The sequence below is a fragment of the Natrix helvetica genome (assembly GCF_964273705.1).
Source record: "Natrix helvetica genome assembly, chromosome: 3".
Taxonomy (NCBI): domain Eukaryota; kingdom Metazoa; phylum Chordata; class Lepidosauria; order Squamata; family Natricidae; genus Natrix; species Natrix helvetica.
This window is the reverse complement of record NC_138549.1, coordinates 140,534,378-140,555,125: the sequence shown is the minus strand read 5'-3', so window position 1 is coordinate 140,555,125 and position 20,748 is coordinate 140,534,378. Positions and strand designations below refer to the sequence as shown.

The window sequence follows — 20,748 nt, the reverse complement described above, 5'->3', positions numbered from 1 at the left end:
ATATTAATAGTGGGTGAGGTCAGACTTCCAATGTTCGTGGGTTTCCCCCTCCTCCCCCAATTTTTGTAAAAGCACCTTAACCTCTGCAAGACTTAGAGTGCCCACGTTACTCCCTCTGTCCCTCTGCATAAAAATAAGACAAGCGATGTACTTGGTTCATCCATTTTGGAGGCTTGTGAAATGGATAGTAGCAATACTTTTTATCAATCTTATATTTAAGTTTTTATACTATGCTATTTATAGTATAACTGCAGCTATACCACAAAGGAATGAATCAAGTTATTTTACAAAGCTTTAATCTGGACCCAAAACTAAGGGGAGGAAACATATTTCAAGATCATTGATAGAATAACATTGAAGAAAGGTTTAGCTGCTAGTTTGGGATGTATGTGCAAGCAGGCCTTTTCATATCAGCGCTGAAAACAAAATATTAAGTCCTATGATCGAAAGGAGACAAATACTAAGACTGAAATAATTTAATCCAAGTTCGTACTATAAACCAAGCATGAGCATAGTATGTAAAGTATTGTTTTATTTGATGTAAGGCTTGAGATGAACTATCCCTTTCTACAAATTGCAGTAGCAATTCTCAATACACCTGTATTCTGAAGGTGGGAGATAGGACCCCCTCAACACTATCCTAGCCAATTATACTAAACCCAATATCAAAGAGAAGACATACAAACTTGATCCCCAAGCAATATCAAATCAGCATACATTTCTATTAACACTGTAATTTAATAATTTGGCATTAAATCCAATTGGTCTTCTAAAAAAAACAAATATGGTTCTAGTAACCTTCGTAGTTTTGAGTATAGTGGACTTTGAAATCTTTGGCTTCTCAGTGATCAAATTCAATCCTACCCACTTTATAAATTGTCTAAAGAAATAACCATGAAGCTAGTTCTTGTTTTTTATGAAAAAGTTGCTATGGTCATTTTCTAAATCTCAACTGGATTAATTCCAAAATACGAGCTATATTTAGATCAATTCATACAGGTCTAGAAATATATTGAAAGATTGCTTAATAGCATTCGGGTACAGTAAAAACTAAACAAATGAGCCTAAAACCAAGATTAACATTTGCAACATAAATGGGTATTAGTCTGCCCAAATCTTTAAAACGTCTTTGCAATGAAATGGCTGAAGACCTTGACTATTAGGACTGAAAATGCATGTGCTATTAACCCGTGTATCTGTCACATCGTGCTTGAGATGATGGTGTGCTCATACCAATTTGGTACATAATAATAGCACATTACTATCACGTACATTCTGTACTGCATTTCACGTTGAATGCACAAAAAAGGTATCCCAAAGGCTACGTCAACATGCTTCCCCTAAAAACCATATTGCCTTTTAATCTGTATTGTTAAAGAAATGATTTACAATCTTTCTTAAAGCTAAACTATTTGGTATGTTCTCAGTTAACAACATATATATAAATTAATATAACTTTTACTAATTCCAATGTTGGGTTGAGACAGAATTAACAATTTCAAAAACAAACTAGTTATCCATTCTAGTTTTTTTTCCTGTAATACTTATGTGTGAAATATGAGTCTTTAATCTTTACCATTATCTGTTTTCTTTAACTTTTCTCTTGAATAATTTTCAATCATTCTCCCCCCCCCCCCCGCCCCGGCTGAGCTTTTATATTTCAGCCCAGTTGAAAAAAGTCAACGGAGTAGATTTATAGAATAGAATCAGTGAAAATTTGGAAAAGCTGCACCTTTTCATCCTTTATTTAATTATTGCCTAGTAGAAAGTTTGAAAGCAATATATTGGCATTCATTAAAAACTTTTGATTTCAGTGGATCTGCATACGAATCACAAAATCTGGAAACAGCCTTCATTCTGCTAATGGATTGTATATTCCTATTCTCTTGAAAGAATTGGCATTGTGTAGCCACTATCTAGTTCAAATTTTCTGACAAGAAAGAGTAAGAAAGATTTCTGAGGAGAGGACCATACTAGCTTTCGTGTGTGAGAACTTGCTCACATAAGTTGTTATACCACTTGAGATTCCCATAATCCCATAACATAGTCCATTCAACATCCCTTTGGAAGAGGCAGGTTTTTTTAGGATGGGAATGTGACAAAAACATTACCTTTTGTCTATACCCTTTCCATGGATTGGATCTAACACACCCATGTTTAGGATTGCCTCGTTTAAGCACTATCCAAAACAAAATACTTTGTACTGAATATGAAACTACCTTATAAGTTCTTCCTAACTTGCCTGGGAGCGTGCAATTTTAGAGGTTGTTTAAGGGTTTTGGCTGAAACAAATTCCAGAGAAGGCTGCCTGGGAAACAATAGGGCAAGGCTGGTATGCCTGCTTCTCTTTTCCACTCTCTTCCATTTATGCGCTGGCCTATGCATTTATTTATTTGTCAAATTTGTTTGCCACCCATCTCGCCAAAGGTGACTGCAGGCAACGTATAGACATTGAATAAAATGCCATATTAAAAAAAAACCATAAATTTAAAAATTCAATTAAAATCCATCTATCCATTGATCTCAGCACCTTCCTTTTCTTACTTCCCTCAAGCTTTGTTTGACTCTCTGGCTGCAATGGGTCTAGGACAACTTGCCTCAGCCAACTTGCTGTGAGAAAACATAGCCAACTCGCTGCAGGACAAGAGTTAAACTAGTATTGAAGAAATGGTAGACTACAATAATTAAAGAAAGGATGCAAAAGGAGGGACAAAATGAAATGTGAATGGCAAAAATTAAAATGATTTTTAACTATTTTCAATAGATTGAATGGTCGAATTGTCCCATAGCAAGTTGGCCATGGCAAGTTGGCCATAGCAAATTGTCCCATTCTGGGCTGCAACACCTAAGGGGAATTAGGGAAGGCAGGCTGCAGATGAAGCCAAGGATAATGACAGGCAGGACTCTATCCAGCTCTAATCTTCTGAAGGCCTTTATCTCCCCCTTAAGTCATTTTTTGCAACCCTTATTTTCCTTCTATTTAAATATGCTAATGTCAATAAACAGTGGTTTAATTACACTGTCAAATTTTAAAATTACAAGCTTTAAAATATATTTCTTTTATTTTATGTCACCCTTTCCATCATTGTAAACCAAATTCCCATTGCAAACTTGCCCAGAAATTTTACTATTCTAATGCATATGTGATTTATTTTCTCTTATATAAATGCGTGAAAATATCATGGAACATACATTTCATCTTATAATGGTAACAATTTATTGTTGCCAACTTAAAATAGTGGTAATATGACATTTAAATATTTATTACATGACACGTTATTAAAAACAAGATCATTAAGGTCTGCATTCACATCATTAGTGTTTTTGTAAATTCAATTTTTTTAGTCTTGCAGACTAGTTGAATTCAGAAATTTCATTTCTGTTAGTTTTGGTGATCTGAAATGACATTAGAGCTGTTTGAAGTTGTGGTCTACACAAAATTACCTCTTAAGAGCTCTTGTGTTTGTTGCTGAAGAGTGGAAACATTACCATGAATGTACAAAACATCTGACCAGCAGGTATTGGAAAAAAATGGTATTCAGGTAATTGCCTGGATCCTGTAATAAATTAAAATCTTTCAGAATGACTAAGCCTCAGAATGTCCTCTTCAGAAGGTACTGAAATGTTCCTTTTGTGACCCACAGAACTGTCTCTTTTTATGAGGCAAGTGTAGAAAAAAAGACTCAATAGGTGGTTGGCTACACTGGCAAATGCTGGGTTTAAAAGAGGGCACTGAAGAAGATTGCTCAAGTGAATTGAAAAAAGGTTGAAGCAAACTTCTCTTGAGGTCTCCCAACACTCACTGAGTGGGTTGGTCAAATATGTCATACTGAGACACACGGCACTGAGGCAGTCAGAAGGAAAGCGGCTCTACAGTGCAAGGCCACCTGGGTTTAGTTGATTTTTGTTTTTGTTTTCAGTCCCAGAATTCTCTGACTCACATCTCTTGAAGAAGTTGTTTGGCAGGCTATCCATCAAACCGCCTTCTAATGTCTGCAGCCCATCATCATCATCTTCTCATGAACCAAATGAGCTACTGAACTTGTCATACCCATTCCTGGACAGGTCTTCTGTAGTATGTCACGCTTTGCTGGACCTCTTTATTTTTGAACTGGAAGATTGTGTATACCAAGACAAGGATACACAGAGATAAAATGCAGGGGATCACAACTGCAATTGCGTTAACGGTGCTAGGCACATCGTTTATAGTTACCATAATATCAACATCATCATGAGAGAGGCGTCGGTCTTTGCTTCGTTCAACTTCTTTCTGATTGCAACCCATCCAGTCTTTGAGAATTGACCTAGGATACCCTGGCTCCACAGTCAGCCTCTGGTTATCAAACTTCCAGTATTCCTTACCCTTATAAAAGTAAGTATAAACTGAAAAAGAAAGCAGAGATTACTTCATTTATGCACCACTAAAATCACAGTTAGTGGAATCAGTCATTAAGGCCATTATGTATAGGAAACCAAATTAAAGCTTCTCAGACAAATTACTGTCCAGAATTGGGCACAGTTTTGAAGTGGAGCCTAGTAAACAGAATAGAGTGGAATGATTACTTCTTATGATTTGGTAATTGCATTTTTTGATACAGCCTAAAATTGAATTGCTGTTTTTTTCAGCCACAATATATTTTTGGCTCATATTCAGTCTGCAATCAACAACTATTCCAAGATCTTTTGTGTGACTATTGTTAACAAGGCAGGTATCCATCATTGTACACATCTGCGTTTATTTTTGTTTCATTATTGAAGAACTTTTCACTTGTCTTTTTAAGATCTATTTTTACTTTCAGCCCATTTCTTAAATCTATCAGCATAATCTTAAATTTTACTTCTCTCCTCTAGACTATTAACTACTACAGTCAATACTGTATCATTTGCAAATCTGTTGTATTTTTTCATCATCACAACCAAATAATAAAATAGAGGACCCCAAACTGATTGTGACACCACACTCAACATAGTTGAATGAGAAATTATTCCTGAGAACTCTGAATACCTTGAACAGAGTTTGGAATACAATCACAGTTTTCAATTCCAATTAATTGTCCTGCAATCCAATCCACACTTAACTAGCTTGTTACATTAATCAACATGTCATGGAGTATTTTATCAAATGCTTTGCTGCAAGTCAGGGTATAGAAAATCTAAATGCTGAGGAGTAGAGATAAAATGGAGAATTACGTATATGGCAACACTAGCCATACTTGAGAAGACAAGAGTAAAAAGAATTTATTTAGCTTTTCCTACATGTAGACAATTATATTTCCTTCATTTGCATCAGAAAGAATGAGGATAGGAATAAGCATCCACTTATTGTTTAAGGTCCACTGATTAAATCAATCCAGCCTAGCTGAAATACAGGATTTAGTGAATCAGAAGCCTAGTCAGGAATCCATTTATAAGCATGTGTCTTTGCATTAATATGATTGCTTGGTCACAGCAATCCAAACACTTTGTTTAGCAAAAAATAAAAACTAGACATGAAGTGCTACTGAATCAAATGCAACATGTCTATACTCACAGCCTTCTTTGCTGACAAAAGCTCCTTGTGGAGCTTGTGGAATCCCTTTCCACACAGTGATTGGCTTGGGGTAGCCTGGATCTGTTGCTCTCTTGTCTTCATTATACCTCCAGTATTTATCTCCTTTGAAGAAGTATGTTTTGCCTACAGGTTCCCACCGTAAAGCTGTGTCAATCCCTTCCCGGGGAAGACAGCTGCCCAACTCCACTAGGCTGTGCGGGTATCCTGGTTCTGCTGTCACTTCCTTAAAAACCCAATACTTATCTCCTAGATTTGAGGAGGAAAAAACATACATAATATATAATTACTAAGAGCTTATAAAATCACTAGCTTTTTTTTTCCTGCGAGAGGTTTAGAAAATAGCAGGTGTTGGAAGTTAAAACCCACCCCTCTCCTAGAGAAATGAAATATTTTGGGAAATATTAAAAAGGCAGAATAGTTCCCCTACAAAGAGAAGTAGAGACTCAGAGAGGCAGAAACTCTGCCCCCACCTTTGTCAATGGGACATTAAGGCCTGAGCCAGAGAAACATGTTTTTAGGCAGGAAACAGACTCACTCTTAATAGCTCCCCCCACCTTTGTCAATGGGCCATTAAGGCCCTAGGCAGCCTATTCTACATAACCAAGATTTACTCCATCTCATTGCCCTTCATTGCACCACCCACCAAGTTTCAACCAAACTTAGCACACAACCTACAGAGATAGCTGACCCCACCCCCACCCCTTGGAGTCTGACAATCAATCAGAATACATTTCTTACACAGGAATAGGAAACAGAGAGGTGGGGCCCCAGAGAGGGCATAAAACCCAGGGGCTCTCAGGTTCTTAGCCCTTTTCTGCTCAGGAACTCAAGCCAGGTGATCCTGTCCACCATTAAACCATCTTTCCAAGCAGCCTCCATGTTTCCAGTGTCTTTTTCCCCTACTTGGAACTGAACCCAGAAGGACATTTCTTCCAACACAGGCAACAATTTTTCACTGATTTCCTTATCTGATTCAAAAGGTTTTTTTGATAGCTGAATCACACAGAGAGCTTAATCTTTTGGGTAGTAACAAATTGCAATTGAGAACTGCCTTCCATAAAGTTGACTCTTTGGTTGCAACGTGTTGGAAATTTTAAAAGTTTTCTGGAAAATAATCCACAATTCAGAAAGTTGATGCAAATATGGGCTATGCTAAATATGATCTCATTCGCATTGATTACCTAAAAATATGTTTTTTTTTTAAAAAAACACTTCGCAATAAGAACACTTTGCCTATGCTTTTAATTTTGATAAAAGCACCTGAACATCACTAAATTTTTTGAATAATAACAATACATTGATGGGGCTTGCTCTTTGCTCTGTCTTAGAGGTGACAGACAACTGCCTCTCCCATTAAAAAATGGTATGATGTAATTTAAAGAAACCCATGCTGGAATCAGTCACCACCCAGGTCAACAAGGACTATACTTGCTTCCATGAGTCAGAAAAACTGAACAAAAATGTATTAAGATCAGGTTTTCAATGCGTGCTAGCATCTGTTTTGATAATATTCATATTATTGTAGAACTGTTTGTATTTCCATGATAAATAAAAATAAAAATACCTTTAAAGAAAACAAATTTTCCATCAGATCTTTCATAGGCAGCATCAATTTTTGCTGGGAGCCCTTTCCAGAACTGCTCAATTTGCATGGGATAACCCTCTTGTACTCGACTGTTACGAAGACGCCAAAACCAGCGGTCCTAAAAAAAAGAAAACCACCTCCTAGGATTATACTTCAGATTCCAATAAGAGGACACAAAACAGCAAAGTAGGTTTTACATTGCATTCTTTAAAAAAGCACTGCAAGACATTTTGCTACCTGGGCGAGATGCACAGGACTCAAGCCCACCCAGTTATTTTGGCACTAGTGGGATTTTACTTCCAGAAAAACAGATTTGTACCTATATTATTAGGTACCTGTATCATTTCTAACATTAATACCTTTCCCTGGAAGTAAAACCTTAAGACTCACTCTGTCTAATAATAGAACTAACGCCTGACTCCAGTCTTTTCCTCCCCACCTCTGAGATTACTTGATAACATCGATTTCCAGAAGAAAAACATCTCAAATCCATATCTTTCCTTTTTCTACATTCTATGTTCATCTTTACATTCAAATCAAGTATCAAATGATGCACAAGTTTGCTCTCCTTCCACTCCCATTGATTTTACTTAAAGACATGCAGAAATTCAGAACAGGACATAAGGCAACAAAAGAGTTTACAATATTAAACAATATAAACACCCATCTTGAAGACAATATTTAAAAACAGAAAGAAATAGCAACACACATATAAAACACTGAAGTGTTCTTAAAATATTTTTAAAAGAATATCATGGAGACATTAAACATGCAACCATTTGAAATGTTATCACCTTGGGCTGCCATCTCATTTAATATAATGAATACACATTGGCCTTGATCTGTAATCTTTATCAAAGGACATGACCAATCTATCTTTCTTTCTGAGTCAGATACTCGGCTCAAGAGAACATTTTAAAGAAGCAGCAATCACTTTCCTTTTCCATAATTAAACCAATGCAGGAAATACATTTAGACTCTGCACAGATTACTCCGCTTAATGATACATCCTGCTTTGCTCACAGATTTATATATTATGATATAAATTCTAGATCTAGAGTATGACTATTGTAAAATGTTTGCACTTTTCGGATAGGATGTAATGATACTTGTAAAATCTTGCTTTTTTCAAATCACAGAGAAAAATATGCAAACTTATTTCTATTTGTGCAAGGAATCCGACATAAAACAATTTGGTATATCAGTGATACTAAGATCAGCATATTATGGTTGTCTGTTTTGTTAAGGTTTAACATCCTGATTTTTAAAAAATCAGTTGATACAAAATTTTTCAATTAGAAAATCATCAAAAAGTGGGAAATTAACCAGGAAACAGAGATTTTTCTGACAGAAAAGAGGTCTGTTCTGGTTCAAATACCCTCTAACGGTCTAACTCATTTCAGAAAATTAACATAAAAGCATAGCATCATTAGTTCTCATGTTTGCAGAGCAAAATATCAGCTATGAAAAAAATTGCCTTGCTACAAACCGCATCCTCATGTCCTGGAGATACCTAGGCCCCATTTATGAAACAGAACTACTCTCAGTTGGACAAACTCTTCACATGCACTAGAGTTCCCACAAGCAAAACATTGCTACATCAGAACAAACACCCAAAACAGAACACAGCATACTCTTGGAAACAATGTGAAAACAATCCTTATTCTAGATTTAAAATGTTTAGGTTTAGGTTATCTAAATAGTTGAGAAGGAAAGTTGTGTCATCTGCTATATCAAAGCAACCCAATAATTCTTCAGACAAAGAAGGTAGGCAAATTCACTGCAAGTCAGCCATTATTGAATGTGATTAGTGATAGCAAAACATCAAATGACTTGGTTGACAGCAGAGGTTGTATTCTGCCAGTTCTCCCCAGTTTGGGAGAACTGGAAGTGGGTCCGCCCACCCGCCCAGACGTCATCACGGACGTCCTGCGAAGATTAGAGCGTTTCATGCCTGGTTGACAGGCGATCCATTATATATTCCTTTGTAGTATACAGAGATGAATAAAAACCACACTTCTGGAACAGTCCTTCCTACCTTGAAAACAAACATTTCTCCTCGGAACAGAGCCACAGTATTGAAATTTCCATCACATATGTTGGGTTTGCTGCCTGGAGCAGAAGGCCTGTCCCCTAAAGGAGGCCTGGGAGGCCTTGAATGTCTGTCATGTTTTCTTTCTGAAGTCGAATGGATTCTGCGGACAGGAAGGGTTGGTAAAGGTCTGGTGGGTTCCAGTGGCTCAGCAGGTGGACCTAAACAAAGAAGGAAGAAGGGAAATCAAAAAGCTGCTGGGAGTATTTCCCCCCACTACATTAAACATTGTCAGACAGCTTGAGCATGTTTTTTTTCTAAAGATTTAATCAAAATATTCCCTTTGTCTATAAACTGCAGTATAATTTTCAGCATCCTGCAACAAATTGTAGTTGTACTTTTGGATAATATACCGGTAATTACCAACAATATTGGATTTTTCTACATAAAGTGCTTCGGCTATTAGTCTAATTATCAATGGATGCAACCCTTTTATGGTTGCTGTGGAGCGTATTGCAGATCACATGTGGGTAAGGCTTGGGGGGAAAAAATTAAAGCCGTTTATTATTTTCTTGCAAGTGTGGAGGAGATATTTATTGGGTTATGAGTCACTCCAGTGCTCAGGGGACATGTTTATATTGGATTGCTACAACCTGGCAGTGCATTTGCACACTAATGCAAGCTAGAAGTGCCATGGTACTGCAATCTGTCATTCAATTATAATTTTGGATGGAGAGAGGGTTCTGAGATGTGGAGATATTTGGCAGGGAGAGGCAGGAAAGGGTACTTTGCTTATAGCAGACAAGGGCCAATTTGTGGTATATCCACAGCATTATATTTATTTTGCATTTTTCTTTTTTAATTGATTTCCCAGGTGTGGTATTACTATAATGCAGGCATGCCTCTAATTTATATTCTTCAATGAAATGCTTGTAGTTTTATATATTTAAAGTTAGAAAGCTTTTTTTCCTCTCTTAAAAGCTTAAGCAGAAGGGCAGTAAAGGGAGGAAGAGACCAGGGGTGGATTCCTGCCAGTTCTAACCTCTTCTATAGAAGAGGTTCCATGAATCTACAGTGCTGTTTAGAACCGGTTCCAGCTCCCTCCCCCCGCCTGTCCGCACATCATCAAGATGAAGAGCGAGAGGAGGAATTCTGGGAGTTGAAGTCCACAAGTCTTAAAGCTGTCAAGTTTGAACACCCCTGGGTTTTTTTTTTCTAAAGGGTTAGGGGTGCAAGGGTCTTGTAACTTGACAGCTTTAAGACTTGTGTGCTTCAAATGCCAGAGTTTCTGAGCCAACATTTTGGTTGCTAAGCAGGAGCGTTGTTAAGTGAGTTTCATCACATTTTACAAGTTGGTCATGCCCACCCAGTCACATGACTGCCAAGCCACTCCCACCCGGTCACATGGCTGGCAAGCCACTCCCACAAAGCAGGCCACACCTACAGAAGAGGTTCTAAAAAATTTTGAAACCCACCACTGGAAGAGGCCTACCTCTCAAATACATTGGGCTTATAAATTGGATGCCAGATGGGTGAAGCTCTCTGGAAGATAAGCAGTAGTAGCAGAAACTACCAGGCCATAACTCCAGAGCAGGATCAGGGCTTCTGAAGGTCAATGTTGGGATTTCCAGACTTTCACCCTGCCTGCAGATTTCAACAATTTGCTACACAGAGGGTGTAGGATACAAAGCATGGTGATAACATGGGGAAAGCTGTAGCTCTTAATCTTTTTAAAGCTTTTCCTTTTTGTTCCTCTTCTCTTTATTGCTTTGAAGGAGAAAATTGTTCTAATACTACAGAAGGGAATTCTTAGTGATTACATGAAAATAGGGAGGAGAAAAAGGATCAAGAAACAGAACTGCGGTCTTATGAAAGAAACCCTGTGGGGAATGGCATTGCACTTCCATCCCTTGGCATGGGGTTTGTTGACATATGCAGCCTGAATATTTTGGGGGATAATGTTGGCACAGGTATGAGAAAGGGACAGAGGGTGGCAAATTTGCCTTATGTAATGTTACATGTGCTAGTCAATAAATGTTTGTGACATTTCAGTAACTGCATTCTACTTTATGGTTTATACTCTATAGTGGTGAAATAACATGCTACCAACAATTGCTTGCTTTGGCTTGACAAAATGTCATTTCCTTACAATTGATGCATTCATAGAGGCAACCTTCAATTGCAGTCAGCTCCATGTTGCATATTTCTTATAGAAGGAACCTCTGTTTATCTCCTATCAAAATATAATACTTTTAAAGACACCGTTTTAAATTCAACAATGAATGAGAAGCCTGAAGCGCCTGAGCAGTTTTCTAAAGACATCCCTTTATTTCAGTGGTGGGAAATTCAAGGGGTTCATGATACTATTAGCTGTGCAGAGCAGGAAAGCAAGACAATTACATTTTCTTCTGTAGGGGCTAAGATCAATTTGAGAGGTAAAATTGATGTCTTAGGTGTTAACCCATCAAATATTGGTAATAAAAAATGAAGTTATTTTAACTGAAATTTTTTCCACAGCAAACTTCGTGAAACAAATTTGAGAAATTCCCCCCACTCTTCGGAATCACAATTTTGGTTCTATAAATTATAGAAAAACCACCTGAAGTTATGGCATAAGGAATGTATCTTACCATAGATCTTCTGAATTCCTTGAAGGTCATCTTGAGGTAACTTAAAATTGTGTGTCTCCATGTACTGATAAAAAGGAGCCATAATGGCACTAGGATCATTGGAATGCTCAAGGCCTAATGCATGACCCAATTCATGTACTGCAACCAGAAAAAGATCATTTCCTATAGAGGCAAAGTGTGTAACTATTAGCTTCTGCATTAATAGGACAAGAGCTCCAATCACAACCTTCACAAATTCTTATTATCACATCATTATAGCAGTATAGCAGTTATGGCTTTACAAAGAAATTCAGGCTACATCTGAATATAATTACACTATCTATTGTGTCTTTTGTATGCTGTTTGTGTTTGTATAATAGAATTAGCAATTTTTGTGCATTTAACTGAATCAATATCATCTCAATAGTCCTGGCAACAATATCAAAACCAGTATCAGCTACGCAAATTAGTTCAGGTTCATAGACAATTTTCTAATATGGTGCCCTGTACGTGTTTTGGGATTTACACCATTCTTAGCAAGCATACCACAAAGCAATGATGCTCATTAAAGATAATTTGATTCTTGCTAACAAGATTTTGCAAAAGGCTGCTGATAGTATGTGACTAAGCTATCAAAGACATTAGTTGTATTACACTGTAAAATGTACAATTAATTCGAGGGGAAAGTGTCTTCTGTTTATCATTTATCAAGGCACAGAGTATATAAACAGGCAGTTTTAGGCAATATAAAGTCCAAAAAGACAAAGTATGAAACCTAAGTTTATAATATTATGCCCCAAATCCAGGTAAAATTTAGAAAAAAAAAATTCTTAGTAGCACTTAGAATAAAGAGGACATTCTACAACACTATGAGCTAGCCTAACATCATTTTTTTCTTTTAGTTTTAGGCTTTCATTCTTATTTTGTATCTGAAGCCACTAAGATTTATAGAGCTAGAGGTCTTCAAGATGTTTATGTATGTACATTATATCCAGTTTAAAACACGTACTCTGTAAGTGATCTAGTGCTTTCTGATTTCTACATGATGACTAACAATGGAACACGTATCTACCGTAACTTATTTTTCTTTGTTGCATAAGAGTGGGAAAATGTAAATTAAAATAAATAAGAATCACTGAATAAGACGCAATGACAACTCAGCAAAGAAAATCACCTAATGACTAGCAAAACCAAATTTTAAGAGAGTATGTAATTCAAATATTAGCACACTTTTCTCAAAAACATATTGTATTTTAGGCTTTTCAGTTAATAGTTTTAATTATGATTAAGTTTCCTGGCTTTCTAAAACATAATGGCGCATGTATAAGTTAAGCTGTCTACAATAGAAAAAATAGCATCAAATATTAATTTTTATATAATATTCTGATTATGCTCCAGAACATTTCATGCATAAGACAACTAACAGATGGGATGTGGGGGGGAGGGGACACAAAATAATGTGCATTAATATATTGTTACAAAATGTTGTAGAATTTATAGTAATAGTTTAAAAGACTGTAGATTTTTCAGTACAGTATCAAAATATATATGGAAGTGCATTCTATTAATGTTATGTTAAACAACGCTAACAATAAAAATACTGTTACAAATGAACTCTAGCAGATTAACTTGTATCTTTACAGTTTGCAGGACTTCCCTAAATGGAAGAACTTATCTAGATCTTTTAGAAAATAATTTTCATTAACAAATTTAAGAATAATAATAATATGCAATTTTAAAAGTGTAAGTGAACACTAAACACACAAAAACATTAACAACCTCTATATGCTCTATTACATTATTGGTTCTTGATTTTATTATGTATTCCAAAATGAAAACAGTGGAACACTGTTTTCACTTCTTTGTTTCCTGTCATCATAAAAAATGAGAAACATGTTTCAATTAACATATCAACATAATTGTCCTTCAGATTTTTTTGCATACACGTATTTCTGTATAATAGTATATGTGCCATTATTTGTCAGCAAACTTCTTATATAAGTTCTGTATCTCTGTTCCATTGCTGTATTATTAAGGTTACATCTAAACATGTAAGAAATAGTCTGGAGATTCTAAATGGCAAGGGCGCAAAATATTTATGTACTTATTTTTAATTATTAGATTTATGTGCCTCCTGCCCATTCTTCTCAGTTGCTGCTCTTTCTCAACTCTATCTAGCTAACCTAAAGAGTGCAGAGAAGATCAACAAAGATGATTAGGGGACTGGAAACTAAAACATATGAAGAACGGTTGCAGGAACTGGGCATCCCTGCGACCAATCCGCTCTCACAGAGAGGGACTCCTCTGGGTGCCGTCCACTAGGCAGTGCCAGAGGGGGGCGCCCAGGAGTAGGGCCTTCTCTGTGATGGGCCCAGCCCTCTGGAATGACCTCCCCCCAGATATTAGGACAACGACTGATCTCCGCTCCTTCCGCACGAAACTCAAGACCCACCTGTTCCAACTAGCCAGCCTGGCTTAATTAGAACTCCCTAACCTTCCTGGCAATTTTAAACTGTAAATTTAAATCTTTTGGGTATTTTAATTGTTTTAATTGTTGTAATTTTATTGTTATTTATTTTAACTTTGTGGCTTTTATTTCTATTTGAATTGTTAAATGTTGATGTATTTACCTCCTCCATGCCACACGCCTATATATTTGATTGTACGTCGCCCCGAGTCCCTTCGCGGAGAGGGCGCGACTGATAAATCGAATAAATAAATAAAATAAATAATAATATGTCTAGTTTAATAGAAAGAAGGACTAGGGGAGACATGATAGCAGTGTTCCAATATATCAGGGGTTGCCACAAAGAAGAGGGAGTCAAACTATTTTCCAAGGCACCTGAGGGTAGAACAAGAAGCAATGGGTGGAAACTAGTCAAGGAGAGAAGCAACTTAGAACTGAGGAGAAATTTCCTGACAGTTAGAACAATTAATCAGTGGAACAGCTTGCCTCCAGAAGTTGTGAATGCCCCAACACTGGAAGTCTTTAAGAAGATGTTGGATAACCATTTGTCTGAAATGGTATAGGGTTTCCTGCCTAGGCAGGGGGTTGGACTAGAAGACCTCCAAGGTACCTTCCAACTCTGCTATCGTATTGTATTGTATTAACCGCAGGAACAGATGTGGTTATTAAGCTTTAAAGTGACAGGCAGACAAAACACAAGAGCAAACACCATTTGACAAAAAAAAGTGGGTGGGACATTCTGCATATTTTTTGCTAATTCAAAGCCTGTGTCTGGGAACAGTTTAGCATATGGTAAATTAATAGGTGAGAACAAACTGTTAAAATTTAAAAATGAAGGGGGAAAAAAAACAGGCTATGCAATTAATCCCTGGTATGACTAGGACTAATACTAAACTATAATTATATAAAATCAGTAAAAACAATTCTAATCTGCCTATAACAGTTTTTGGTTATCTAGCTATATTAACTTTTGCTATCATAATAATAATAATATAGCCACAAATTCTTCATATACTGTATTTGAGGTGTGTATGTTGAAAACAAAAGTTAGATGATTCTAGTTTAGCTGCAGCATGTTGAAATACCACAAATAGGAGAATGGTAGACAGACATGTTGAAATAAATGATAGACAACTGCTTATTTTATAGAATAATTTAAAAAATAGCTGTATAACGCATGCGTGTGTTTAACATGCACATTGCACATGCAATCAACTAATACAATAGTAAAGTATTAAGCATGGACAACAAAGCTAAAAATGTAAATGCTCAAATGGACAGTTCAAAAGAAGCATTGCTAATATACTGTACCTGTTTTTATTTCAAAGCAACCTATCAAATCAAAACTTGCTCAGATTTAGGAATGCAGAACCACTGAAGTATATATATATATATAAGCATAAACTCCTAGTTCAATGTAGTTCAGGAAAGGGGGCATCTTGCCACTCCTGGCAGTCATTTTCAATGTTGGCAGTCCTTGACAGCCATCTAATTTACAGAATTTTTAATAGGCTTCTTCACATCATTTAACTTGATATGTGGGAAATGTAATGGACCAAACGGATCCATTTTTCTGGGTGCCTAATCCTAACAAGATGGTCCTTTGCCTCTATAGCAGTGCTTCCAAATGTACGGTAACTTTACAAATGCTATCGATCAGAAAATTCTGCCTAGCTCCTACTCAATGAGAGAATGTTTTGGATGGATCCACAAAGATTCCACAAACAATAAAAGTTTCATCTGGATATTCATTTGGACAGACACACGTAAAAGCATCTGATTTTGTAACAGTCAAGTTTTTCTGTGATCTCAATTGTCCAATGAACTAATGAATTGTATAATATGCAGTATGGTTGCAGGGCATTTTGAAATCCAATATTACATATCAATCAAGAAATCTAAAGCATCTTGACTGATCTATTCTCTTCCCTTGCAAAAAAAAAGGTCTATACCAAGTAAGAGTCTGTATATTAAAGATCAAAGCAGAGATCAAAGCGCCTGTATATCAATGATCAAAGCACACAACAGAATTTTCAAAGAAAAGGGCACACACCCCTTTACATTATTAATTAAAAAGAAGAACTCTGAAAGGACTTGCTCTGCAAAGTTATTTAGGGCAGAAAGTTGTTTGTGTACTTGACATACAGATTCAGGCAGCGTTTTCACATGTACTCCACATTTAATGACAGTAATTGAGTTTGGAATATCCATTGTATTCAATGCAATGATAAAATGTAATGTTACATGACCACATTGCTTAGCAACAGCAATTCCAGCACCTCCTTTTCCCAGTGTTAAGTGAGGATCATGGATCATTAAGCAAATGGCAGGCAACTTGCAAGCAGGATGGCAGGCAGGTAAGGCTTGATACCTGACACAAGTACAGAAGGGTGAAAGGATGGCTATTGCCAGTTGGGGGAGGATGCAGAAGTGGCCAGCCAGGAGCAGCATGAACGTGGTGGGGTCAGGGGTGAGGGCTCCCAGGCGGGGGAAGGTGCAAGCCACAAACGGGTGATTTATGACCTTTCCTGACAACTTCCCTATTGACAATCATGTGACTGCGGGATGCTGCAATTGGTGTGACAGCCAATTGCCAAGCACCAGATCACTATCAGGTGATGGGGGGCGGGATTCTGTGATGGTCTGAACATTGAGAATCAATGCCACAGTAAGTCTCCTTTTTTAGCGCTGTGATAAAACTTCAAATGGTCGCTGAATGAATGCAAATCTTCATATTTGGTTATCTTTCTCTTCTGTTTTGCTGTGTCCAGGTGTTGCTGCGTCCACTATCCAGACTTTTTTGTCTTTCATGGTAACAATTGTTAAGTGTGGGGTATTATGTGGCAGGTGCTTGTCTGTTTGGATGCTCAGGTCCCAGAGCACTTTAGCTTCTTCATTTTCTATTACGTTGTCTATTTTGTGGTCCCACCAGTTCTTGCTTGCAGGCAAATGGTATTTCTTGCAGATCCTCCAATATATCATTGTTGCTACTTTGTCATGCTGTTGTTTGTAGCCAGTGTGTGTTACCTTCTAGTAGTAGCTAACCAGGTGATCTACTATTTCTTCAGCTTCTTTGCAGAGGTGGCATTTGCTGTCGGTTACTGTCTTCTCAGTTCTGGCTTGTATGCATTTAAGTAGGTCTTGTGCAGCCATAATTAGCCCTTCTGTCTCCTTTTTCAACTTTCTGCTCTTAGCCAGTGGTGTCAAACTGGCGGCCCGCAGGCCAGATGCATTCCGTGCAGGCCACTCCTACCCCAGCTATGCAAAGGCAAAAACCCTCACGTTTGAGTCTGACACCCGTGCTCTTAGCCATTGCTACGTCTTATTATCTGCTTTGCCTGCTATTTTTTTTTAATGTGCTGACCATGTAATACCTTGTTTTGCCATGTCTGTTTTCTGTTCTTCATTTGATCTTTCTTTTGAGCCAGTTTGGTCTTTCCAGTACTCAGTAAGCCTTTCTGATATATTAGCTTCAGTGCATCTTCTTCAGTATCCTTCAGTTATTATCCCAATATTTGTTTTCTTCTTCAACCATCTAATCTAGTTGCAACATTCCATGCTCTATTATTATTATTATTATTATTATTATTATTATTATTATTATTATTATTATTATTATTATTATTATTATTATTATTATTATTATTATTATTATTATTATTATTATTGTTATTACTACTACTACTATACGATTGTATCACAGCGGCCAGTTGATTCGCCGGATTTGGCATTGATTACTAGTCGGGCCCCACCCAGGGGCCTAGGACGTCGTAACGTATTTTCTTAATATACGTGCAGATCCAAGCAGTGCAGCTTTTTGCATTTGACTGATGGTGATTTTGTCAAGTTTTAACTGTTTTAAATGTAATTCCAGTGCTTTTGGAATAGCACCCAGTGTGCCGATTACCACTGGAATTACCACTGCTGGTTTGTGCCATAATCGTTGGATTTCGATTTTTAAGTCCTGGTATTTCGTGATTTTTTCATATTCCTTCTCGTCGACCCTGCTATCACCTGGTATTGCGATGTCTATGATTGTAACCTTATTTTTCTCAACCAGTGTGATGTCTGGTGTATTATGCGCCAGTATTTTATCCGTTTGTATGCGAAAATCCCACAAGATCTTGACCATTTGACCCTCGACGACTTTTTCAGGCTTATGTTCCCACCAGTTTGTTGCTGTTTTAATATTATAATTTTTGCACAAATTCCAGTGGATCATTTGTGCCACTGAATTGTGCCGCATTTTATTATTATTATTATTATTATTATTATTATTATTATTATTATTATTATTATTATTATTATTATTATTATTATTATTATTATTATTATACGATTGTATCACAGCGGCCAGTTGATTCGCCGGATTTGGCATTGATTACTAGTCGGGCCCCACCCAGGGGCCTAGGACGTCGTAACATATTTTCGTAATATACGTGCAGATCCAAGCAGTGCAGCTTTTTGCATTTGACTGATGGTGATTTTGTCAAGTTTTAACTGTTTTAAATGTAATTCCAGTGCTTTTGGAATAGCACCCAGTGTGCCGATTACCACTGGAATTACCACTGCTGGTTTGTGCCATAATCGTTGGATTTCAATTTTTAAGTCCTGGTATTTCGCGACTTTTTCATGTTCCTTCTCCTCAACCCTGCTATCACCTGGTATTGCGATGTCTATGATTGTAACCTTCTTTTTCTCAACCAGTGTGATGTCTGGTGTATTATGCGCCAGTATTTTATCCGTTTGTATGCGAAAATCCCACAAGATCTTGACCATCTGACCCTCGATGACTTTTTCAGGCTTATGTTCCCACCAGTTTGTTGCTGTTTTAATGTTATAATTTTTGCACAAATTCCAGTGGATCATTTGTGCCACTGAATTGTGCCGCATTTTATAGTCAGTCTGCGCGATTTTTTTACAGCAGCTGAGTATGTGGTCAACAGTTTCATCAGCCTCTTTGCAAAGTCTACATTTGGCATCATCAGAGGATTTTTCGATTTTGGTCTTAATGGCATTTGTGCGGATAGCTTGTTCTTGCGCAGCCAGGATTAGTGACTCTGTTTCTTTCTTTAATGTACCTGTTGTTAACCATAACCAAGTTTTTTCACTGTCCACTTTATCTTTTATTTTTTCCAGAAATTGACCATGTAAGGCTTTGTTCTGCCAACTCTCCATTCTTGATTTTATCACATCTTTTCTGTATTCTTGTTTCGTCTGTTGGGCCTTCAGTAGATTTTTGTTCTTTACTTCGATTAATAGATGTTCTTGACTTTCTTTTAAATAATCAGCCAGTGCATGTTTTTCTTCTTCAACTATTTGCTTCACTTGTAATAATCCTCTGCCACCTGATTTTCGGGGCAGGTATAGTCTATCAGTGTCACCGCGTGGATGTAAACTGTAGTGCATTGTCATTAGTTTCCTTGTTTTTCGGTCCAAAATGTCCAAATCAGCTTGTGTCCAGTTAACTATACCAGCTGTGTATCTTATAACTGGTATTGCCCAGGTATTTATGGCCTTGATTGTATTTCCACCATTTAATTTAGATTTCAAAATTTTCCTAACTCTGTTGGTGTATTCTCTCTTGACAATAGTTTTTACTTCTCCATGTTTGATGTTATCCAACTGCAAAATGCCTAAGTATTTGTAGGCTTCATTTTCGTTGCATTTAATTAGTTGGCCATTGGGCATTTCAATTCCCTCACATGTAGTGATTTTGCCCCTTTTTATGGATACAGTGGCGCATTTTTCCATGCCAAACTGCATTGAAATATCATTGCTGAATACTCGGACTGTGTTTGTCAGTGATTGGATTTCTATTTCTGACTTTCCATAGAGTTTTTTATTATTATTATTATTATTATTATTATTATTATTATTATTATTATTATTATTATTATTATTATTATTATTATTATTATTATTATTAACTTTCTTTAACAGAGCAAGGCAACCTCAATATACAAAATAAAAGTTTACATGCAAAAAGGAAAATATGTAAAATGAAACTAGAAGTACAAATATGGTTCTTCAAAATTAAGAAACTAAGAGACTTATTAAAATAATTTTTAAATCCCAGAAACAATCAAGAATCTATTTTGCTCTAGCACTCTCAGCACAGCTGAGCACTTTAAGTCCAATTATTTTTCACCAGTGCTGTGTAACAGTCTCAGAGGGTGGCTGACTTCATACTGTGGTATTACAGAAATGAATCTTATACTAGGGATTTAAAGGATCTGTATTTCCAATATAATCAGCATAATTAGAGAACATTTTACACAGAAGCATTGTTAAAAAAAATTAACTATATTTATAGCCCAGTATTTCTGGAAAGGCAGAACTACAGGGTACAGCTTCTCCAAATTAGATTTGGTGGGGGAGGTTGATATCATACTTTCAGATCCAAATGGACAATATTCCCCTTGCTCATCATACTAAGGATAATGGACATGTGGGAATTAGCTTTCTTGGAACATCTACCACTAAGTTTTTTTGTTCCTTAGT

General features: G+C 36.8%; 1 protein-coding gene across 1 annotated transcript in view; it reads right to left on the bottom strand.

The window, feature by feature from the left end:
- Positions 1-66: 66 nt before the first annotated feature.
- MMP24 (matrix metallopeptidase 24) overlaps positions 67-20,748 on the bottom strand; it is a 32,423-nt gene continuing 11,741 nt past the window's right edge. The window contains exons 5-9 of the mRNA XM_081948059.1: positions 11,799-11,960; positions 9,175-9,389; positions 7,116-7,254; positions 5,531-5,797; positions 67-4,383 (exon numbers count right to left, since the gene is read on the bottom strand). Coding sequence (XP_081804185.1) covers positions 4,046-4,383; positions 5,531-5,797; positions 7,116-7,254; positions 9,175-9,389; positions 11,799-11,960 — 1,121 coding nt within the window. The 3' untranslated portion in view covers positions 67-4,045. The remainder of the gene's footprint in view (positions 4,384-5,530; positions 5,798-7,115; positions 7,255-9,174; positions 9,390-11,798; positions 11,961-20,748) is intronic.